At 55.7% G+C, this 22,680-nt stretch overlaps 2 protein-coding genes across 5 annotated transcripts in view; one reads left to right on the top strand and one right to left on the bottom strand.

Moving 5' to 3' along the window:
* Positions 1 to 18,034, bottom strand: part of NF2 (NF2, moesin-ezrin-radixin like (MERLIN) tumor suppressor) — a 50,578-nt gene extending 32,544 nt beyond the window's left edge. For all 4 annotated transcript variants that reach the window (XM_065646078.1, XM_065646077.1, XM_065646076.1 and 1 more), the window contains exons 1-4: positions 17,863 to 18,034; positions 7,089 to 7,214; positions 5,545 to 5,667; positions 2,447 to 2,530 (exon numbers count right to left, since the gene is read on the bottom strand). In XM_065646078.1, coding sequence (XP_065502150.1) covers positions 2,447 to 2,530; positions 5,545 to 5,667; positions 7,089 to 7,214; positions 17,863 to 17,976 — 447 coding nt within the window. In that variant the 5' untranslated portion in view covers positions 17,977 to 18,034. The remainder of the gene's footprint in view (positions 1 to 2,446; positions 2,531 to 5,544; positions 5,668 to 7,088; positions 7,215 to 17,862) is intronic.
* A 1,352-nt stretch (positions 18,035 to 19,386) lies between these two features.
* Positions 19,387 to 22,670, top strand: LOC135995191 (pleckstrin homology domain-containing family A member 4-like). The gene is made up of 8 exons (XM_065646316.1): positions 19,387 to 19,460; positions 19,628 to 19,703; positions 20,222 to 20,326; positions 20,932 to 21,004; positions 21,476 to 21,573; positions 21,689 to 21,792; positions 22,014 to 22,279; positions 22,364 to 22,670. The coding sequence occupies exons 2-8, from the start codon at positions 19,635 to 19,637 to the stop codon at positions 22,666 to 22,668; spliced, it is 1,020 nt and encodes a 339-aa protein (XP_065502388.1). The 5' UTR covers positions 19,387 to 19,460; positions 19,628 to 19,634; the 3' UTR covers positions 22,669 to 22,670.
* The last annotated feature ends 10 nt before the right edge of the window (positions 22,671 to 22,680 follow it).

Genomic DNA, 22,680 nt, shown 5'->3' with positions numbered 1-22,680 from the left:
AGTTGGACTCGATGATCCTTGTGGGTCCCTTCTAACTCAGGACATTCTATGATTCTATGATTATCGGGCAACCCAGAAAAAGTCACTGAAGCTCTGAAGCACTCTGAAGCTCAGAGGACTCTGGATTTCCAGCCGGCCTGGACCAGGACTTCAGGGGACAGAGCCACATCCCATCCTGCACTGTCACCCAGGGCGATCTCACCACCAGCAGCTGCCCCGTTTCTCAGTCGTGCTCCTCAGGGACAGAGCCAGGGCACAGCCACCTGCCCGCGGTCCCCAAATCACATCCAGAGTCAGAAGCGACCACGAGGCTCCGGCACTAACGTAGCTGCGCTGCGATCAGACCCCAGTCCCTCCTCTTCTTTCCCAAACACATTATCTTCGCACACATAAACTAGAGATTAGCAAGGAGACTTGTTAACTGAGCAGCAGCACATGTTATGTGTATACAGGGATAAATCATTTATCTCCCGCAAGAACATGCAAATTTCTGAACCTTGGGCTGCTCCCTCTGCTGCTGCACGTGTCCAAGCCTGTGTGCTCCAGCCTGGAAAGGAGTGTTCTCCGAAACAAGCCCTCAGCAAAACACATCGGCTCTGGCTCTAGAGCAGAATTCAGCCAAGCAACGAGGGGAACTTAATGACCACTGAGTTTTTCATCTGTCTAGTGAGGCCAAACACCCAAGATCAAACCCAAGATAAAGTAGAAGCCAGGAAGAGCCCTTTAATGCCGCAATAATATTTATGTGACAAGCTGCAGCACTCAAAATAGTTATTATGATGGCAAGGATTCTGGGGAAGCAGCAGAGCTGCGAGTCCCACGGCTGGTTTGCCTCTGGCTACAACGGCAAGAGCAGGGAGGAGATCCAAAAAATCCCGGGCTGGAGGAATTCACCTGCTCCAGTAAGCCACACTCGAGCAGGCGCCGCAGCTCGTGAGCCCAGCACTCGCTAAAGAGCCCTGGAAAGAGAAAGCAAAAATCCATCCAATGCCTGAAAGCAGCCAGCAACCGGCAGCGCGGAGAAGGCAATATTGTGAGCACAGTCCCCCAAATTCCAAGTTTTAACAGCTTTCCCTGCATTCCCCTTCCTCAGGAAGTGTGGCGGGTGCACTCGACCCCCCAGCCGAACCAGAGCAGCCTGGTGCAGGCTCCAGAGGAGGGAAAGGCCTGAGCCGCAGCCAGGCCAAGAACTCCTTCCAGGGACCCACGGGGAAGCACAACGGGAACGGAACCCGGTAACGTGCGGGCGCAGGGAGCCTCGTGCAGACCTTGCCCACCGTCTGCAACGTGACTACGAGTCAACCGCTTCCTTCTATAAATACGACAGCCTGGATGAGCCGCTTTGAGCTCCCCCTGCTAAATAAGTGAGCTGAGCGGCGATGGGTTTACTACTCACAGGTCAGAGGATGAGCCCAATTCGAGTTCAATATTAACCATTTAGCTTAAGTAGATGCATACTAAATGTAACGAATTATTCAGAGATATAAGGTTGTATGATTTTCAATATACTCTTTGCTTCATATTACCTGGTAAGCTGGGTTTGCTAAAATTTTAAGCTGTAAAGTTCTGCTCATATTTACCAAAGGAACTACAAACTACACCGGACACTTGCAAGATAAGGTCCAGTTTGCACTTTGCCGGGAAAAACGGAACTGACTGGGAAAACAGCGATCCAGGGCTAATTCAGAGACGTCACAGGCATCTGCAAAACGGGGCCTATTTTGCACTTCGCTGAGAAGAAAGGATTTATTCAGTCAAAACGGTATCTGCAAGGCCATGGACCATAAACAATGTCTACAGCTGAACAAAACAAAGGCCCACGTGGAATCAGAGAAGCAGATCCAATGAGAAGCAAGAAGATCCCAAAGTGAAATATTGTTATTGGACTGAATCATGGTCTGAATGGTCTGCAAAGATAGAAATGTCTGTGGTTTGCTATGCTCAGGTGGGACCTCTGCACAGGTACCAGTTTGAGCCAGCCCTCCTGCTGTTCTACTCCATTGAATTTTTTTTTTTTCCTGAGAATTTTGTCTCCTGAAAGTCTGCTCTGCATACGGGTACAGGCCTCCCCTGAGAGTTTGCCTTCGGAGCTCTAAATACAGACTCCGGAGCGAACGGTTATCAGGGAGAGAAGAATCCTGAAAGTTTGCACCGCGACGGGTACGGCCTCGTCGGAACGTTCGCTTCGTGAACGAACACGGGCTCCTGGAGAGCGGGTCAGCAGCATTCGGCTTGGCACATCTCCCCCATGCAGGAAATAACAGCGTGAACCCGCCAACAAACTCTTTAAGTCGCGCTTCTCTTTAAGAAATCTAAACATTTTTCTGCAGTAAGCGGAACCCTGAATTACTCCCCCGCGACAAGAAGCAGGTATTATACATGGCAAAACACCTCGCTCGGCAGGAGCGACGTTAAGCCAGCGTCTGCAGGCGATCCCCGGGCCTACCTTGGCTTGCACGGCGTAGGAGGCCAGCAGGACAGAGGCTTCCGGAGGACAGTAGATCTTCTCATCCAAAATCTGCTTCTTCACCTGCGCGGAGCAGCGAAGGACACAGAACACACGCGTTTAGTGGAGCGGTGCGAAGCGCGACTGTCGCGGCAGATGGCCGCAGTTTGTTTTCACTCGAGCTGTCAACCACACAGTTACCAATTTTCCTAACGCTAATTACAATTCAGGCCTGGGAAGTCTCTGGTGGCGCGGATGGGCTCAGGCTTTCACAGGCCACCTTTCTCAGACAGGTTTGTGAGAAGAGCTAAATTTATCTGTGGAAAACCACAGAGCCCGTACCCCATTGCTAAAGGCAAAGGGAGAGGAGAGGGGGAAAAGTCGTGCATGTAAATTTAATGAAATATAACAAGGGAAAATGTAGAGTCTTGCATCTGGGCAGGAACAACCCCAGGTTCCAGTGTAAGTTGGGGAATGACCTATTAGAGAGCAGTGTAGGGGAAAGGGAGCTGGGGGTCCTGGGGACAGCAGGGTGACCATGAGCCAGCACTGGGCCCTTGTGGCCAGGAAGGGCAATGGGACCTGGGGGGGATTAGAAGGGGGTGGTCAGTAGGTCAGAGAGGTTCTCCTGCCCCTCTGCTCTGCCCTGGTGAGACCTCATCTGGAATATTGTGTCCAGTTCTGGCCCCTCAGTTCCAGCAGGACAGGGAACTGCTGGAGAGAGTCCAGCGCAGCCACGAAGATGCTGGAGGGAGTGGAGCATCTCCCGTGTGAGGAAAGGCTGAGGAGCTGGGGCTCTGGAGCTGGAGAAGAGGAGACTGAGGGGTGACCTCATCAATGTTTATAAATATATAAAGGGTGGGTGTCACGAGGATGGAGCCAGGATCTTCTGGGTGACGACCAACAGTAAGACAAGGGGTAATGGGTTCAAGCTGGAACACAAGAGGTTCCACTTAAATGTGAGAAGAAACTTCTTCTCAGTGAGGGTGACAGAACACTGGAACAGGCTGCCCAGGGAGGTTGTGGATTCTCCTTCTCTGGAGACATTCAAAACCCGCCTGGACACCTTCCTGTGTAACCTCATCTGGGTGTTCCTGCCCTGGCAGGGGGATTGGACTAGATGATCTTTCGAGGTCCCTTCCAATCCCTGACATTCTGTGATTCTGTGATTCTGTAAACACAGAGATAAAACCTCTTAAGGCACAAGCTATGGGTTGATATGACATCTATACATAGCATCATATTAAAAAAGAAGCTTGCGGTGAGTCTCGGCACAAAAAGCTTTTGCTCTGGGATATTCAGTGTTATGAGTCAGTGCTCACCTGTGCCGGAGGGTAAGTCCCCCCAGTGCCGGCCGGGGCCAGCCCCCTGGCAGCGCTTTCCGCAGCAAAGCCCTGCGGAAACCCCTGGGAGAACCAACACGCAGCTCTCAAAAGCCACAGCTTTACATTTCCTGGCTGCTGTGCATTAAAAAATTAAACCTGTCATGTTCGATACCTTTTTGGTTTTGCACGCTTGATTTTCCTGAATGCAGATGGGGGAAAAAAAAAAAAAAAGCATACTGTTTCCTGGGAGACTTATATGGATTGTCACAGAGATGTAGTAACATCAATTTGAATTTGTAACATGCTTTGAGTTCTCAAAGTTGGTTACGACATAGTCACAGAAGATATTCTCCTGCATTGAGATAAAAACAAGAGAGTTCGCAAGCTTATGCGTGTTCCCGTTTCCCATAAGCATTGCAGGAGCCCGGGCTGCTCTCATCATCAGAAATCTTAGCAGAAAAGTCACAGTCTGCATTTATAAAATGCAGCTTTAACTGCTTTGCCTCCCCAATTTTCCTTTTCAAAGATGCCAACAGCACTTTTCCTCGTCAAGGATAAAGCGCATGGCAAATGGGACATTTAAAAATAGTCCTGAGGAACACAGATCTTGGAAATTAACAGCAACGTTTTGCATTTAGAGCTCCTTCAGCTCTGAAGAACAAGGATGGACTTTGGAAGAGTGAGGAGCACCAAGAAGCTGGTGAGCTGGCTTTGGTATCGATGTGAAAGGGCCGGGCACGCTGAAATCTACAGTGGTACCGCCAAGAGCATCCAAATCCGCGTTGCCCCTACTTTAGTGTAATAAGCATAATTATGAGTGTCTTTTCTAAATTTTTATAATGTATTTGTTTAGAAACTTCAAATTAACAGCCACAGAGCAGCTGAAACACCCCAAAAAGTACCTAGGGGTCTGACTAGGACTATTCTATTACTAGTATTATTATTCTAATGGTCCCTGTAACAGCAGTTGACAGAACAATTATAGGGAATAGTTTCAGAAAACTGCTCTTCCCTGAAGCAGAGCTCCTGCGAGGGCAGCTCTTCGTTACCAGCCACACAGCGCTGCTGTGGCAGCATCAGCTCCGCTGATTTCTCGGGACACCGAGTTTTGAAGCGTACTTTAAATAAAACAGAAAAAAAGCTTGAAGACGCGTTCACCGCAGTTACCAAATGCTCAACATAAGGGCACGAGTCACTGGGGCAGGTGGGACTGTCAGGTTTCCCCTTCTCCTCTGCCTTTGCTCTGCTTCTGGGATTTTCTTCTGCTCCAGTTATCTGAAGGCTGTTTTGCGGAGAGGTGGACCTTGCTGCGCAGCCTGAACATGAACAGGTTGGCTGCATTCTGTCCCGGAGGGTGAAATTCCCCCGCTTCACCTGCCGACAGGATCACGTCCAAAGGCAATCGCCGCCCTCGGCACGACTGACCCCCACACCCCGCAGAGCTGGGCTCTGCCTGTCACTCCAGCCACATCTGACAGATTCCTTGTCCCCAGCTACCACACACTAATATGACAAATCACCTCATCGTTCCCGACAGTCGCTTCACCAGGTCTGTGCGTCTGGGCATCTGTGACTGCCACAGCCAGACAAACCATCTTTGACCTATTTTAAGAAGTTGTTGTTGTTGAGGACGGCTCCCTTCAGAGAGGTGTGAACATTTGGGTGAGGACTCACACTCTGCTGACCAACTTTCTGACCCTGGAGCCTTCTGGCACTTCTGCCCATCCTGGCTCCTTCTCCCTCGGGCTGGAAGCCCGTGTACAGGGCTCCTACCTGCAGGAAGAACAAGTGCTGTGTGATCTCCTGGACCAGCTCCTCCTCTGCGTTCTCAGGATAAAATTTGGCCAGGAAGTGAAAGGTGACGGGCTCCTCTGTTGGAACATCGTGATCCAGAACCTGTGGGATACAAGAGCCATTCAGCTACGCCTTCCAGCTCCTTCGGCACTGCCTCTTGCAGCCAAGAGACCTGTTCAGATCAGCACATCCTTTGTAAAGCAGTTTAGACATCTAGAACAGACAAACCAACCTAAGTAGCTCAGAAACCAGGGTTAAAAAAAGAAAACAAACGAACGTTTCTGACACTCATAAGGATGCAAGAAAACAAACAAGGCAGAAACAAAGAGCATGCGAAATGAGCCAGCGCAGGTTGACCCTGATCTGCTGTGTGCACGTGGCCCCTTCCGAACCTCACGGAGCAATAATCCATCTTGCTATGCCACCATCTGACTTTCTCGTTGTTTCCCTGTGCTGCCGTCTCTTGTATTTCAGTGTCATTCCTTAGAATCACAGAAGGGTTTGTGTTGAAGGGCCCTTCCCAGCTCCCCCAGTGCCCCCCCTGCCATGAGCAGGGACATCTGCACCAGCTCAGGTTGCTCAGAGCCCCGTCCAGCCTGGCCTGGGATGTCTCCAGGGATGGTTCAGCCACCACCTCTCTGGCCAACCTGGGCCAGGCTCTCACCACCCTCAGGGCCAACAATTTGTTCCTCATGTCCGGCCTGAATCTCCCTCCTTTAGTTTAAAGCCATCATCCCTCGTCCTATCACAACAGGCCCTGCTCAAAAGTCTGTCCCCATCTTTCTTATCGGCCCCTTTTAAGTCCGTAAAGGCTGCACTAAGGTCTCCCCAGAGCTTCTCTTCTCCAGCTGAACAGCCCAGCTCTCTCAGCCCGTCCTCCCAGCAGAGCTGCTCCAGCCTTCCTTGCCACCTTCCTATTGTGCTGGCACTATCCAGTTCAGACTTGTCTTAGTTTAAAACCCTGGCGTGACATGCGAGACACCCAGACCTCCCTCAGTCTCAATTACCGTCTGGTTTTAGCGTAACAACCTTTGGACACAAACAGAACCACATTTCCCCCTTCTCTAACCCACCCCTCGGCCACCCGGAGGCTGCAGATTTGGGAAGCGTTTCCTCCCCCATCTCCATCTTCTTTTCATTCCTCTGGTTTTCCTCCCTCTGGCTCTTTGTACATCTCAACAACAAAAGAAGCCAAGGTGCCACTTCACTTTTCCGCTAAAGGTTTTGTCATTGAGGGACACAGAAGAGACTTTTCGGTTTCATTACAGTCACCGGGAAGCCCAACATCCCAGCACGGCTGCCTCCCAAAATCCCTCATGGGGATTCAGTGGGCAACATCTGAGGCTTCACAGCTCAGAAGGACCTGGAGTGGGCGGTGTATCTTACAGATGTCATGGGGATGAGATTTAAATACATTTCACATCAATACCACACATAACACAGCCTCGGGCATTCAAAGAAAGAGGAAAGCACGTCCTCCTTTGTCAGCCCACACGACCTCTCAAGGGAAATTTGGTTCCAACCTTCTTGTCCATTTTAAGCCAAGCCACCGTATCCTTGATCGTGTACTGGAGCCCAAAGAACCAGGTTTCTCGGAGTCCCAGTGTCCTGCACACCAGATCAAACAGGTCCTTCCCTTTCCACTTCACCTGCAGGAAAGCAAACAGAGTTATGAAGATGCATTTCAGAGCTTCATCTCCAACCAAATCTGCTCTTTTTTCACCTCACAAGGTCTTTGAGAGTGTGGAGACGGCATCTGGTAGAGATAAGAAAACATCCTCACAAAACATACTTTATATAATTCCGTCTGATCCCATCTGCAGATCACCAGCTCCTCCCTCAGCCGGAAACAGAGACGTGACGTCCCCGTCCCAAAAACGACACTGTAAACCCCCCTGTTTCTTCCTTGGGCAACCCACCGACATCCGACAGGACCTGAAGGGTCCCTTCAGGTTCCTTTTGAGCTCTGAGCCGCCTGTTTCCAGCAAGAAACAAAAAAAATCACCCTTAACGGCTTTATAGTCTCTACCTATAGCCCCAGGAAGCCCCGTGCAAACTCCAGTGCCAGCAACAGGGTTTCATAGACAACATGCTGCTGAAAATCAGAAGTGAAATGATCTACGTATGAAGTGTGTTTGTCCAGAGCTACCAATCCTGCACGGGTAAAAGAGCTCAGAAAAAAAAAAAAAAAAAAATCACTGAAGTCAGCGGTTCTCTCATGGCACATTTTGATAGAGTCAAACCGCATTTTCTGCTGAAAACGTTGGTGACAAAAGCAGCTCGGGAGCGGAGAAAATTGGTCCTGCTCAAACCACCGTGTCCTTCGAGCAATCTTGCAGCCGCACCGATGTTGTTACTGAAGTTTGCTCATAAAAACAGAAGGCGTCAGGAGGCAGAAAGGTGAAGAGGGACATAAAACAGATTAATCTAATATGCCAGAGCCACTTTGCTCTTCCATCTGCACGGTGGAAACAATTGCTGGACCGAGACATATGGCCATTACTCTGAAGCCCGAGGGCAGAAGGATCTCGGCACATTCTCTTGTCGCTACAACTCAATCTTGGTGCCACCTGGACAGCATCAATATTAATGCTCAGCGCGGCGGGGACGGTGACGACCCGCTCGCTGTCACCCACTGCCGCCTGGTGGGCACAGCCGCCCAGGACAAGCTTATTGCCGTTCCGCCGATTTGGATTAAGTGCGTATATCGCTATTTTCTCCCCCTCCCAGGGCTGGCAGCCCCAGAATAGAATAAAACCGACACTACCCTGCGAAAACCAGCGCCCCAGGACAGCTCGGCCACAATTCACATCAAGCGCCGCCAACGCCTCCAGGTCAAAAGCACCAGGAGGAGCAACTTTTGCAGCATTGTAATTATAAACCCCTAATTTCACACATGTAGCTGGCCTCCAGTCCCCGTGATGAGCTCCAGCTCGGCACAGGATGGCTCAGATCACAGATCTTTTCCGGACCATTATCGCAAGAGGGAGGTTAATTCCAGGGTTCAGACAAAACAGAGTGAGACACGTTCGAAAAGCTATTTTGTACCATTTCCGTCGGCACATAAAAAGCCACGCTGCCATCCAAGGGCTATTTCTTAACTAGGAATAAACTGCTTCGCATAAAGCATTATGGGCTTTTATTTTCTTTCTGGAGAGACCATGTTTCAGCCCATTGCTCTGGAGGAGCGACCAGTGCCTGCACCAAGCCTTCCCGGGACAGGATCCCGCACGATCCCTCCACATCCCATGGGATCGATGTGTTGAAGCTCCAGCCACACTACGGCCTGTGACCCCCCCGAGTTCCCCCAGGTAGGATTTCCCCACCAAACCCCCCTGCAGAGCATCACCCAGGCACCCAAACCTTATTCACCGCATCGCATCGGCTGGTATGACCCAAACATCTCCCCCCTAAAAAACATTTCCAAGACCAGCAGCGAGCATTAAAGCAAGAAATTTGTGTGTTCCCCTCCCCTGCAATTTTAATTTAGTGACAGGAATATTTTAAGTGATTGCTTCTGCTGCTAGATTTTATACCACTGCATATGTTATGGCAGAAATATATATTTAACATTCCTGCCTGCACGGTGCTAAAGTCTCCAACCATAACAGCGCGCAGACGTCCTCCTCGACTGTGTTGAATTGCCTTCATTAAATATATAAATGGAACAGCAGCCACGTTCCTTTCAACATACATGATTTCATTCCGCACCTCGGTACTTAAAATAACGATCTGCATTCAAGTGGCACCTTTTGACAGCTGAACTCCGACTGTTTTACAGACGCTCGGCACCTCAGCCCTCCTCGCCCTGACTCAATAGGCCTCGTGTCATTAACTGCCACATTTCCTGGCCATAAAACATAAAAAAAAGAGCCCCCCGGGCCCGGGGAGACGGAGGGGACGGGCTGGCACGTCCCCATCCCATCACACCGTTCCCTTGCTCCGCGCTCAAGTGACACCTGAAGCACAAAGTGGATTTTACAAGCCACGGCGAGCTCCCGGAAACAAACCAAAGAGGCTTAGAGCAGAAAAACCCATCTCGGCCACACGGCGCTGTAACAAAGCCCCATCTCCCAAGAAAAAGCTCCATCACGATAACCCGAACGCGACGCGCGGGACGGAGCCCGATGCCACCGTGCCGCCGCAGCGTCCTCACGGCTGCGCGTCCTCCCGTTTGCGCAACGGCAACACGGGGAATTGGAAATATTCGGTGTTAGGAATACGCGGCCAAACTGCTTTATTAAGCGCTGCAAGGCCGTTATTCTGCAAAGCCGGAATTTATGTTCTTTACTAAGTACAGAGCGCTTACAATTTATCAGCGGAGCTTTTTAAGTAAACAGCACTAAACACTTTTAAACTCAGCAGCCAGTGGCTAGAATAGAACACTTCCAGTCCGGGTTATTGGCATCATCTTTTTCTCCAGCAGAGCCGTTGCATTTGGTATCTATTAACAGGGTTTGCACTATTTATTAACCTGCATTTCCAACTAGCAGGCAACCGGACAATTTATTTCGGCGCAGAACCCTTCTGTCAAGTTTCACAACTGCTCCTTGGCTAACGAGTCGACAAATCAGCCGCAAAATCGAGCGGAAGGGTTATGAGAGCCCGTTTTCACAGGGTGACAAGGGGGGAGGTCAAACGCTATAAAAATGGGGATACGAGGGTGCGTGGAGAGGGCTGAGCAGGGGGGCTGTGGGGAAAAGTGGTTCCCAAAACCCACCGGCACGGGGTGTTGCTTTTCTTCCGGGGATGGCAAACTGAATTTCCTACAGCTATGCGGAAAGGGGGGGAAAAAAAAGACATTTTTTAACTATTTAAGATAAAGGTTCCTCACGCAAGAAGCTCTCCTGGGACAACAGGGGGGTGCCCGAACTCCAGGGGACACAACCCGGCTCTGTCTGGAGATGGAGATCTCACCTTGTCGCAAACACGAACCACCGGAGCTCCCGCCGTCCCTGGGGAATAAGGGGACAGAGAGGTGACGGGAGGGGACAAAGGCAGCGCTTACAGCCCGGACACACTGCCTCCACAGCAAACCCACCGCGCTGGCTTACAGCGCGACCTTGAAGAAACTCCTAACGCCTATAAAAGATTTTACTGCACCAATTTATCCTTAAATAATGCAGAAGATGCCTTTTCACCTTAGCGGATCATTTTATTAAGCGTTCGTTCTGCGCCAGAGATGAGGAGGGAGCACAGAGCCCCCGCTGTGATGAGATGATGGTCTAAAAAAACCCATGGAAAAGGGGAGCGAGCCCTGGGAAGAAGCGCTGGGATCCCACCAGTGATGTTATTTCCATTGAGAAGAAAGTTTTAACGCATGGATGCGACACTGAAACAGGGAGGGGGGTGGCAGAGGGACAAGCTGGGCAGAGCATCCCCCACCAACACCTGGGATACAGTCAATGGGCAGGAGACGCCCAAAAAAACCACCTGCAACACTTTACAACTCCAGCCGAGATGATTTTGAGACTGCAGACCACATTTATTTCTCCTTCTGGACCTGAGTAACAACAAGAGCGCCACAGACAACCATTTATTCGGATTTAAAGCCCATTTGGAGCAAACGGGGAATCAAATATGCCATATTCTCCCATTTTTTTAAAAATAAAGTGATGTCAAACACTTTTAATTGCCGCTTACGGAGCCACAAGCCAGGGCTGTAAAAGCTATTTTTATTTACTAATGCTACACGACAACTCGATAACGAGCTTTTAATTAAAATCTATTTCTGTTAAGCACCGAGGAGGCCAAAAAACGCACCCAGGCGTAACGACGCAGATGGTGTAGCCGAGCACATTTCATGGTGTCTGCCCGAGACGGAGACGGAACAGGGTACACAGCGGAACAAGCCGCTGCCGCTCCGGCCAAACGGCACCGAAACCAGCGGGACAGGCGTCGGGGACATCAACCGAGCGTGTCCCCAAGCCTCACCTCGCCCCACCAGCTGGGGCTGCACAATTTAAGAGTTACAGGGTCAAGCAGCAGCTCGGCGCAGGGAAAGATGCTCCAAGGGGTGGAGAGAAGGATTTAGTTCCTGCAGGGAGCTCTGGCCTTCCCGTGATGAGGGTTCACAGAGATTTACCGTGATTTACGGAGCCGGCCCCGTGCTGCCGTCGCGTGCACTTTCAATTTCCAAAACCACCCACTTGAAAGCCATTGTCTGTACAAAGGAAAAAAAAGGGGTATTAAATAGCATCCAAACCAGAGTACATACACCAAAAGAGAAAGATGCATCTGTCCCAAACACCTTCCCCGTCGCGCCAACACACGTCCTCTGGCTTAACCATGGAGAACAAGGACCAACAGCGGTTTTGAACCATCTTTGGAGGGAAGTGGATAACATAGGGTTTCATAACTGGCTTAGAAGAGGCTGCAAGGGGACACAGGGATCCAGAGAGCGTTTTGGATGCCAGGTGCAGGGAGAAGCCAGCGAGGATCTGCGCTTGTAAAAAGTCTCCTGTGCCTCGCGCACAGCTTAAGGGAACGCAGAACTGAACCGCGCCAAGCAAGACACCTCTAAAAAATTAATTCCGAAATGGCGCTGTTGCGAATCAGCAGAATTTCTGATTTTTGGCGGCCCTTCAAGACATGAAGGGAGAAAACAGCCCTTACCTGCCGCATCTTGTATTTAAAGATTTATCGGCAGCAACTGAACGGCACAGAGTCCCGAGCGCTCGCGGAGCCGACGCAGGACCGGGGCAGACGGAACCAGAACATCGACGTGACAGCTGGCATCCCAACAATTCACTGAAGATCATTCCGCAGTGGAGGGGGATTATTTCTCTCAGCTTTTTAAAATAGCTGTTACTGCCAACGGATTCATCTTTCCCAGTTAACTTCGTGCCTGCTGCAGAAGCTGAGCAGCATCGAGGGAGGTCGCTGCCCCTACCAGCACCGCTGAGCATCAAACCGGTGACAGAAGGATCTTTATAGAACCCTTTCCAAGTATTTGGCGAAGCAGAGGGAAGCTGGGGCTCCCTGGTTTATCCTCTTGCTTTTTATTTTGGTGCAGCGACTGGACAGGGCTCAAACCTTCAAATCTGCTGCACCAGCTCTTACTCAAAAACTGACTCAGCCCCAGATTTTCACCACCAAATCTCTGCTTGCTGCCGTTTCAGAGGATGAGCTTTTGCAGCTCAGCCACGCAACTCCCGACATGTGTCAGCAAAGAGACCAACGCTCGGCCGGGTGCTGCTGAAATCGGGTCTTGTCTGCTTACAAGTGAAGAGAAAAGCTTTACAGCCAACCTCGTCCAACTGGCCCTGCACCCTGCGGGCACCAGGCTAACGAGATCCCCTCCGAGCAGGGTTATTCTGATTATTCCCTGGACACCGAGGAACAGCTTCAGCATTGAAGCGGTAACAGGATACAGCGAATACATCAGCCCAAACTTGCCTCTTCTTGCTGCTCGAACACTTAAGCTGTTTCTCTAGGCTGGCCGTAAAGCTTTTCTCTTCATTTTTAACTTCAGACCCACAGAAGCTGCTGCTGTCGAAGGATTAAGGTGGGGAAGTGACTGGGCTGACAGGGATCAACATCCTTGTGGGAGCTTCAGGCCCAAGACCACAGCACGACAGAAAGGGCTAAAGAAAAACACGCCCTTCAGCAAAGGCGCTGTGGCTCCAGGGATGGAGAGCGGCCAACTCGACTGACCCACTGAGAGATGGAGAAACAGGCAAAGCCACGCATGGGACCAAAAGAAAGACCGATGGGTTCTCCTATCGACTGGGGAACTTGGTTCTTAAGAGGAAAAAAACCTGCACATCGGAGTGTGTGAGACCAACCTGGCTGTACCACCACCATCCCCCTGGAGAGACGGGGCGAATGATGCCTTGGAAGACAGCGACGCAAAAATACTGCGGGGTTTTAGAATCATCGAATGTCCTGGGTTGGAAGGACCCACACGGATCATGGAGTCCAACTCCTGTCCCTGTACAGGACACCCCACAGGTCACACCGTGTGTCTGAGGACGTTGTCCAGTCTCTTCTTGAACACTGTCAGGTTGGGGCTGTGACACCTCCCTGGGGAGCCTGTTCCAGTGTCCAGCACCTCTGGGTGAAGAACCCAGGACACAGGTCCCTCTTGGCTCCAGGGACACTGTTGGCTCATGTTCAACCAGAACCCCCAGATCCTTCTCCGCAGAGCATAACATTTTAAAATGTTATACCAGAGATAACTGGATAATGGACTACCTCATCCGGAGAGGCACCGCCAAAATCACGTTACCTTTGCCTTTAGTTTGGTGTGGGGCCACCACCAGCAGGTTGCACCACGGCAGAGGAAACCTTCGGGTATAGCGGCGTCCCGGCAGCGCGCCCCGAGCTGACACCGGCTAACACACACCCCGGCAAGCTCCGCTTTACATCGCTGCCACTTAAAAGAGCTCCCCGAGCCCCCACGTACTGCCCACCGCCGTGTTCATTGCGGAACATCAACGTTAAACAGCTTCCAACAAGAGCTCCGAGCACGGAAAGGTGAGGGACTGTTCAAGGGTGTCCTCAGGAAGGTGGGGCAGGTAGGGGCGGGTTTAACATGGGGAATTTAAGAGCTATGCAAATGTCTATCCTTCCTCAAGAGGCTATCAATTAATTAGGTACCAGGCTCAAACAGTCGCGACGGCGGTAACGAAAAGGAAGACACTCGCTTTGTGCCTTCAAGATTTCCTTAAACAAATTATGAGTCTTTAAAGCGAAACCCCAACTGTGCTTATTAAGCTTCATCACCACGTTTGAAAGATTAAGATTTCATCTCTATGAATTATTGTAGATTTAGGCTCAATTTAGGGGCATCATTTGCAGAGTAACCAGATGTGAAGCAGGTTTAATCTGTTAAAATACACAGCTGGGAATTTCTACGGGGCAGGCTGGAAAATTAACACAGAAAAGCGAGGTCTCCCCGGCCACAGTGGTGTCAGAGGGTCAGACAAAGAGGGACCTTCAGTGCAGCGCCAGCCGCTGTGTCAGTGCAGGTTACGGGTTCAGATTTTTCAGCTGCTCCACACGGTCCCCTCGAGGGCCAGGGCAGAGTGTCACCCCCTCATTGTCACCATCACCCCAGGGCTTCTGCCATTTCCAGCCTTGAGGTCTCAGGCGTCCGCTGTCACCGCTTGAGGTGAGGACGTCACCTCTGTCCTGCACAGCGGGGCTGGGCAGTCCAATCTGTGACAACACAGAGCCTCGAGAGCTCTGGAATAAAGTCAAAACACATCAATTATATTAACCCCACAAGGACAAACTGCTACAGCAAAGCGCTGATCGCTCAGACGTGTTTATCAGCAATGTGATCCATGCCCGTCCGGGAAGACACCGGTTACGCCATGCTAAAGACCAGCACAGGTAGCATCCCCAGAACATCCACGCACCCCCTGGACCGCGCACTGCCAGGTATCCAGCTTCTGAAGAAGGAAAAACACCTGGAGCAAGGCTGGGAGCGCAGAGGTAGGGGACAAAGAGGAGCTGTGGCGATTTGCAACAGGGCGGAGGGAGGACGGGGGATTCTGGAAGCAGATGGGACCGAGGGGATGACAAGAGGGCGCAGCGGGATGATAGAAATCAGGTGCTCTGCCCGGACCACAGCCGCTCCTCCCCGGGGACGTGGAGGACACGAGATGGAGCAGGAATTTCCCACCGCCCCATCCTGCTCCGAACACCCACCTCAGCTCAAGCAAACGGCGCTCCCCGGATGGCTGCCAAGCAGGCTGGGCTCCCTGGCGAGGCCATTGAGGTGGGAAACTCGGGGTGAAGCCGAGGGGTCAGCAAAATGTTCTCACAGTCCTTCCTCCACTGCGATTTTCCGTGGGGTTTGAAGCCCGAGCAGGGAGCAGGCTCCAGCACGCACAGGTACAACCATGGGACTTCCAGCCTCGCAGAGGAACTGCTGAATCCCCAGGTTGTTCCTTCGGTGGAGCCAGGAGGTGCTCGTGGTGGGAGAGCAGCGGTGGCAGAAAGGGAGGGGACAGGAGGAACCACCAGGCAGCAGCGGTTCCCCCGGCCCGGCTGGCAGGGAGCTGCATGTCCCCAGGAGCAGGTCACTGACGAGACCTCCTGCAAGTCACCAGCTCCCTGTGCGTGCAAGCAACAGGCCACAAAAACACATCTTGAGGGCCCCTCAAATAGCACGACGGCAAGATTCCCACTGCACCTTCTCCCACGGGTCCTCTAAGGAGCGTTTGTGTCGCAGAGCTCTCACCTCCGCAGCCTCTGCTCGGGTCAGCAGAGCTCCTTCCCACCCAGAGAAACCCAGCGCAGAAACGCACACACCGATACGTGGCAAACATGTCCGATGGGAGCGGCTGAGGGAGCTGGGGGTTCAGCTGGAGAACAGGAGCTGAGGGGAGACCTTCTGATCTCTGACCTGCCTGAAAGGAGCTTGGAGCCAGGGGGGGTCGGGCTCTGCTCCCCAGGAACAAGCGCCAGGACCAGAGGAAACGGCCTCAAGTTGCGCCAGGGGAGGTTGAGGTTGGATGTGGGGAATAATTTCTTCCCCAAAGGGCTGTGGGGCATTGGAACAGGCTGCCCAGGGCAGTGGTGGAGTCACCATCCCTGGAGGGGTTGGACAGACGGACATGAGGTTCTCAGGGACATGCGGCAGTGCCAGGGGTAGGTTATGATTGAACTCAATGATCCTGAGAGTCTTCTCCAACTAAAATCACTCCATGATTCTATAAGCCCTTCCCTGGGCCACCTTCCCATCCCTCACCCCAGCCCCAGCAACTCGAGGCCGTGCGGTGTGTCTGATCCATCCACAACACCAGGTGTTGGGCTTGGTGCGGCTCTGCAGAGCCAGCAAGGCAAGGAGCTCCCCCAGAGCCACACAGTGAGACAAAGACAGGGCCAAAAACCCAGCCAGGGCGCTGGACTGCATGAATAAACCTTGAAGAAAACTCACACCTCGAGCTGGGCTGCCCCGTGCTTGAATAAAACACACCTCATCTGTGCTGAGCGCGGCATGACACAGCCCCATCGCCCACCTGCATCCGAGCATCTCCCACCTGCACCCGAGCATCTCCCTCGCTCCGCGCTGCAGGACAACACCTGAATCCCCCCATGCGCCAGCTCTGAGGAGACCCAGGAGACCCGAGCAGGACCATACACACGGCTCACGAGCTCCTTCTGGCGCTTGCAGAAGGGCTGGAGAAGTTCTACCTGCAGCCACAAGCTTTTTTGGCAGGAACCTTCCCGGAATGCCATCCGAAGATGGACAAATTGCAGGGTCACATCCCACCCGAGAGCGCTGCCTTATCGCTGCACAAACACCCGAGTCCTGACATGAAACAACAAGCAGCTGCACCATTAAAAAAAAAAAAAAAAAAAGATAATTATTTAGTTTTCATCATGTGTTATTACTGGCAGCCCCGGAAAAACATGCGAGAACGGAGCCAGGACACTTCAACTCTCCTGGCAGCGCAACAGTGGGAAGCTCACACGACTACTGTCTAAAATAAATCTGGATTTCATGGGAAAGGCAGAAAGTTCTTCAGAGCTGACACCAGATTCCGAGAGCAAGACAATTCCCAACAAACACCCCTCGGCTTATAGGCACTGGAATTCCATCAAGATTTGGGTCAGATTAAGGAAATACGAAGTATTACGTTAAAAAGTTAAACTGGGTAGAGATGGCTTTCAATGTTTGCGCGTCCCGTCCTTCTAGATCGGTGGAAAACGCAGCAGCAACAAACCAGACCCCGGGGGCCTGACAGCGACCGCCCAGGGGAGAGCATTTAAGAATTACCAAGGGCCCAAAAAAGGAAAGTTTCGGAGCAAAACCAGATGCGAGGGGAGCGGGCAGCAGGACACGGCCCCAGGAACAGCCCCGGCCTCAGGAACTCCCGAAAACTTCGTCGTTTCGTGTTTGTCGAGCGCTTTGGGTCGGACCCTTGTGGATTCGACACCTGGGACGCCGCAAGCCCCGGCCTCCTCGCGACAGCTGCTGCGGCAGCGAAACAAAGTGGAATTATATATGAAATAAAGCGGAGTCATAGAGAAAAAAAAAAAAAGGTGAACTATAAGCAGAATAAAGCAGAATTATAACTACAATAAAGCGAATTACAACCGCAATAATGTGGAAATATAACCAGAAGAAAGGGAATTACAACCAGAAAAAGGTGAAATGGCACGGGCCCGCTGTCCCCCCGTGCAGCCCCCAGGGTCTCTCCGTGGCCGTGTCCCCCCCCCGGGCAGCCCGACCCCCCAGCGCCCGCCCCCGCCGCCCCCGGGCCTCGAACCCCGGTCCCCGGGGCGGCTCGGCCGCGCTGCCGGCCCCGGGGGAGCCCCGTCCCGTCCCGCCGCCGTCACCTCGCAGCTGAACTCCATCTCGGCGTCCATGGTGGCGATGCGCACGGTGAACGTCTTGGGCTGTTTCCGCTTCAGCGAGCTGAAGCTCATGCGGGACGCGATGGCCCCGGCCATGGCGGCGGAGGCGGCTCAGCGCGGCGGCAGCGCCATGGCGGCGGGGACAGCCCCGGGCCCGCCGCGCTGCGCCCGCCCCCGCCGCCACGCCATTGGTCCCGCGCCGCGCTGCTCCCGCCTCCGCCAGGCGGGTTGCGCTGTGCCGCAGCCAACGGGAAGGCCTGTGATGGAGGAGAGGGCGCGGGAGAGGCTGCGATTGGTGAAGAAGAACGCCGCTCAAGGGAAGGGGGCGTGGTGGGGCGGGGCCACGGAGGAAGGCGTGGGGCAGGGCGGTGACGCCCCCTGGCGGCGGGTGGAGCTGACGACACAGGGCGCCGTGACGTGCTCGGGGAGCCAGGCGCATGCGCGGGAGGGGGTGGGCGAGGCGGGGCTGGGCACTAGGACCCAGCAGTGCCAGAACGCTGTGGGAGCCCCCGCGCTGACGAGACGGGGCTGCCCCACGGGGTGTCCGTGACCGTGGGGTGTCCCCGGTGTCGTGGGGTGTCCGTGACCGTGGGGTGGCACCCCTGCCGTGGGCCACCCCGCAGGACGAGCTGTCCCTGGGTGCCGCGGGGACACGGGGTGCTGCCCCCGCCCGGGGTGGGTTCACTCCCGGGGGGCGGGGGTGCCCGGCCAGGGGGACCCCAGCGTTCCCGGGGGGGACCCAGGCGTCCGGGCTCGTCCCGCCCTGGGCGGGCGCTGACCGGTTCGGCGGGTGGGGGCAGAGACTGGGACCAGCGCCCGGGGCGGGGACACGGGGCGGGACCGGCGCGGGGAGAGCGGGACGGGACTGGGACAAGTACCGGGATAACGGGACAGAACTGGGACCAGCACCGGGACAGCGGAACGGGGCTGGGACCGGTACCGGGATAACAGGACCACGAGTGGTACTGGCATAACAGGACAGGACTGGGACCAGTACCGAGATACCGGGACTGTGGGACCAGGCTGCCAGAACCAGCTCTGGGTTAGCATTATGGGTCTGGGATTGAAACTGGAACTGAGATTGGAACTGGGACTAGCGCTGGATAATGGGATGGGACTGGGAGCAGATAATGGGACTGGGAGCAGACAATGGGACTGGGACCAGGGGATGGGGAGCCGCACTGGGATAGTGGGGTGGAGACTGGGACCAGCGCCAGGATAAGAGCAGAACCGGGGCTCAGATCAGCGCGGGGGTAACAGGATGGGACTGCGACCAGCACTGGGATCATGGGACAGGGACTGGGACCAGCATGGGGGTAACAGAATGGGACTGGGACCAGCACAAAGGTAACGGGACAAGGACCAGGACAAGCACAGGAATAATGGGATGGGACTGGGCTAATTGGCTAATGGGACGGAAACTGGGACCAGCTCAGGGATAACGGGATGGGACTGGGATAACGGGACAGGAACTGGGACCAGTACGGGGGAAGGGGACGGACCTGAACCCCGCCAGGACCAGGCGGAGACTGGGGACCAGCAGGAGGCAGGAAGCCCCCTCGAACCCCTCCAGCTGGCAGGTGTGCAGAGCATCCCCCCTCCTCGGGTGGACCCAGGCGTCCGGGGAGCAGCCCCCGCCTCCGCCGACTCCGTCAGCCCGGGCACCCCCGCAGCGGGAAGAACGGGCCCTCTGTCCCCGCGGGGACAATGGGGACATTGACGGGTTCCCCCCGCGCTGCCCCCGCAGGACCCCCATGGCAGACGAAGACCAGCCCCCCCGCGGGGCCCCCACCCCCGCGGGCACCCACGGCCCGGGCACCCAGGTGGGGACAGGGGGGTGGGGAGAAGGGGAGGACATATGGGGGGACCTGGGGAGGAACTGGGGGGGAGGGGCATGGGAAGATATGGGGGCCCGAAGGAGCCCGGGGGGGCGGCATGTGGAGCTATGGGGGCCATAGGGGCTGGGGGGTATGGGGAGCTAGGAAGGGGTGTGGGGGGACCAAGGGTGACCAGCGGAGCTGGAGGGGCCGTGGGGAGCTATGGGGGGCAAAAGAGACCGTGGGGGACCCAAGGGAGCTCAGGAGGGCTGGGGGGCCCACGAGGGGCAAAGGCACATGGGGGGGTTGCAAAGGAGCCCTGGGGAGTCATGGGGGCCATGGGGAGATATGAGGGACAAGGGAGGTGGCGCATGGGAGCCCCGGCAGGGGAGCCCTGGGGGGCTGGGAGGGCAACGTGGGGTGTGCCTGTGAATTGGGGTAGGGGGCTGGCAGGGGCCCCCCCAGCCGAGGGGTCGGAGGGGCCCCCCCTCGGAGCCCCCGCTCTGGGTCAAGCCCCTGCCCAGCCCTGCCGAGCCGTGCGGCGGGTCCACGCCTTCGGGAAGGGGGGGCAGGCGCTGCGCAGGGACCCCCGCGCCCCCCCCGCCATGCGGGGCTGGCTGCACAAGCAGGTGGGGCTGGGGGGGGGCTGAGGGGACTCGCGAGGGGCTGGGGTGGGGGGTCCAGGGGAGTGCATGGGGTTTGGGGGTGTCCTGAGGTAGGGGGTGCTGTTGGGAGGGTTATGGGGTTTGGGGGATCGGGGTGGGGGGTCTGGGGTGGTGGGGGTGCTGGGAGGGTATGGGGTTTGGGGGATCGGGGGTTTCTGGGGTGGTGGGTTGTGCTGGGGGATTGAGGGGTTTGAGGGGATCTGGAGTGGTGGTGGGTGCTGGGAAGTGTGGAGTTTAGGGGGGTCTGGAGTGTGGGGGTGCTGGGAGGGTTATGAGGTGTTGGGGGTCCTGAGGAATTTATGGGTTTGGGGGGATCTGAGGTGGGGAGACTCTTGGGGGAGTCTGGGGTCATGGGGTTATGGGGTTGAGAGGCTCATGGATTTGAGGGATCGGAGTTGGGGGGGTCTGGGGCAGTGCAGGGGCCTGAGGGTTGTTACAGGGTTTGGGGGTGTCTGGGATGGCAAGGGGTGCCAGAAGGGTTATGGAGTTTGGGGGATTTAGGGAAGCAGAGGGGTCTAGGGGGGTGATGGGCAGGGGGGGGTGTCTCAGCCCCCCTTCTGCTCCCCCAGGACAGCTCGGGGCTGCGGCTCTGGAAGCGCCGCTGGTTTGTGCTGGTCGATCTCTGCCTCTACTACTACCGGGGTGAGGGGGCTGGGAGGGGCAGGACACCCTGGGGCATGGGGGCCAGTAGTGGGGGGCTTGGGTCACCTGGGGCAGTTGGGGGTCCCTGGGAGGGGTCGGGGAACCCAGAAGGATGAAGGGTACCTGGGGTATTGGGGGTCCTTGGGGCAGGTCAGGGATCCCTGGGGGGAGATCGGGGGTCCGTGGGGGAGTCAGGGATCCCGGAAGATATGGGGTTCCCAGAGGGCTGGGGGTTCCTGGGGGGGCAGGAACCCCGGGGCAATCAAAGGTCCTGGGATAGTTTGGGGTCTCTAGGGGGCTGAAGGGGTCTTGAGGCAGGAGGGCTAAGGTTTTGGTGTCCCTGGGAGGTCTGGGGGAAGCTGGTGGGACTCAGAGGGGGTCCCCAACAACCCCCCAATGGTGCTGAGGGTCTTGGGGTGCCAATGGGGTCCCTGGGGGCTCTTCCTCCACCGAGACCCCTCTGCCCCCCAGACAGCAGCGAGCAGCAAGTGCGCGGGGGCCTCCCGCTGCCTGGCTACGAGATCCGCATCCTGCCCCCTGCCCCCCGCGCCCCCCGATTCCTCTTCACGGTCAGTCCCAGCCCCCTGGCTCCCCAGATCCGGGGGTGCCCTGAGTGGATGGGTGGGTAGGGGGACAGGGCCCGGACGCCTGGGTCCCCTCCACCATGGGCCCCATCATTCCCAGGCTGAGCACCCCGGGATGCGAACGTACTGCCTGGGGGCCGAGACCCCCGAGGAGCTGAACGCCTGGGTCTGTGCCCTGCGCCGGGGCGCATCTCCCCTGTCCGGGTGAGGGGGACACTGGGGCAACTGGGGCAACTGGGGGGCACAGGGAGCACCTGGGGGCTTGGGTCCCTGGGGGGTATAAGTGGCATGGGTAGTGGGGGGTAGGGGTTAATTTGGGGGATCTCGGCGGCAGGAGGTGGCTGGGAGCTTTGGAGGGGTCAGAGAGGGTTTGTGGGGTCTGGGGGACAGTTAACCCTTCAACCACTGTTTTCTGCCCCCCTCAGCTCCGCCGGCTCCCTCTCCCTGCAGACTCCCCCGCAACCCCACAGTGCGGGTCACCCCTCGCCCCTGTTGCCCACCCACCCCCCCGGCTGGTACTCCCTGTGCCCCCCCGGTGAGGAGCTGGGGGGCCCCCTCATGGCCCCTCCTCGCCGCCCCCTGGTCCCTCCACTGCCCCCCGGCAAGGAGGAGGCCCCGGCCTGGGGGGCGCCCTGCAGGACGGAGGACACCCGGGGGGAGCCCCCCGTGGGAGCCCGTGCCACCGCAGCAGGTGGGTCCCGCTCCCGGTCCCGGCCCGGGGCGCCCCCGCCCGCGGGAATCCCTGACCCCGCCCCATCCTACTCCGCCCCCATAGGGAGGAGCCCGCGGGAGCTCCGCCCCCGTGGAGCACAGACCAACGAGCAGCCCTCCTCGGATGCGGCGGAGCAAGACATCGCGGCCAATCAGACACTGACTTCTGCAACTGGCTTTTCTGATTGGCTGCTGGCATGCGAGGCCTTAGATGGGGCTCCGCCCTCCCCGGGCACCGCCTTCCCGCCGACAGCCAATGAGGCCTCGCCCTGGCGGCGGGCGAGTGGGCGGAGCTTGGAGCGAGAAGGTGTGGCCGGCCGCGGGGCGCGGCGGCCAATCAGAATCACCCTTCTCCAGGCCAGCTTCTGAGGGAAGGGCGGG

The sequence above is a fragment of the Caloenas nicobarica genome, chromosome 16 (assembly GCF_036013445.1).
Source record: "Caloenas nicobarica isolate bCalNic1 chromosome 16, bCalNic1.hap1, whole genome shotgun sequence".
NCBI lineage: Eukaryota > Metazoa > Chordata > Aves > Columbiformes > Columbidae > Caloenas > Caloenas nicobarica.
The sequence above is the reverse complement of the archived record's forward strand: the minus strand, read 5'-3'. Positions and strand labels throughout refer to the sequence as shown.

Excerpts from the sequence above, each read along its gene's own strand:
- LOC135995191 (XM_065646316.1), top strand. The coding sequence starts at position 19,635 with ATGGCAGACGAAGACCAGCCCCCCCGCGGGGCCCCCACCCCCGCGGGC. Across the intron at positions 19,704-20,221 it reads CCCACGGCCCGGGCACCCAG|CCCTGCCGAGCCGTGCGGCG; the intron begins GTGGGGACAGGG and ends GCCCCTGCCCAG. Across the intron at positions 21,574-21,688 it reads CCCCCCGATTCCTCTTCACG|GCTGAGCACCCCGGGATGCG; the intron begins GTCAGTCCCAGC and ends CATCATTCCCAG.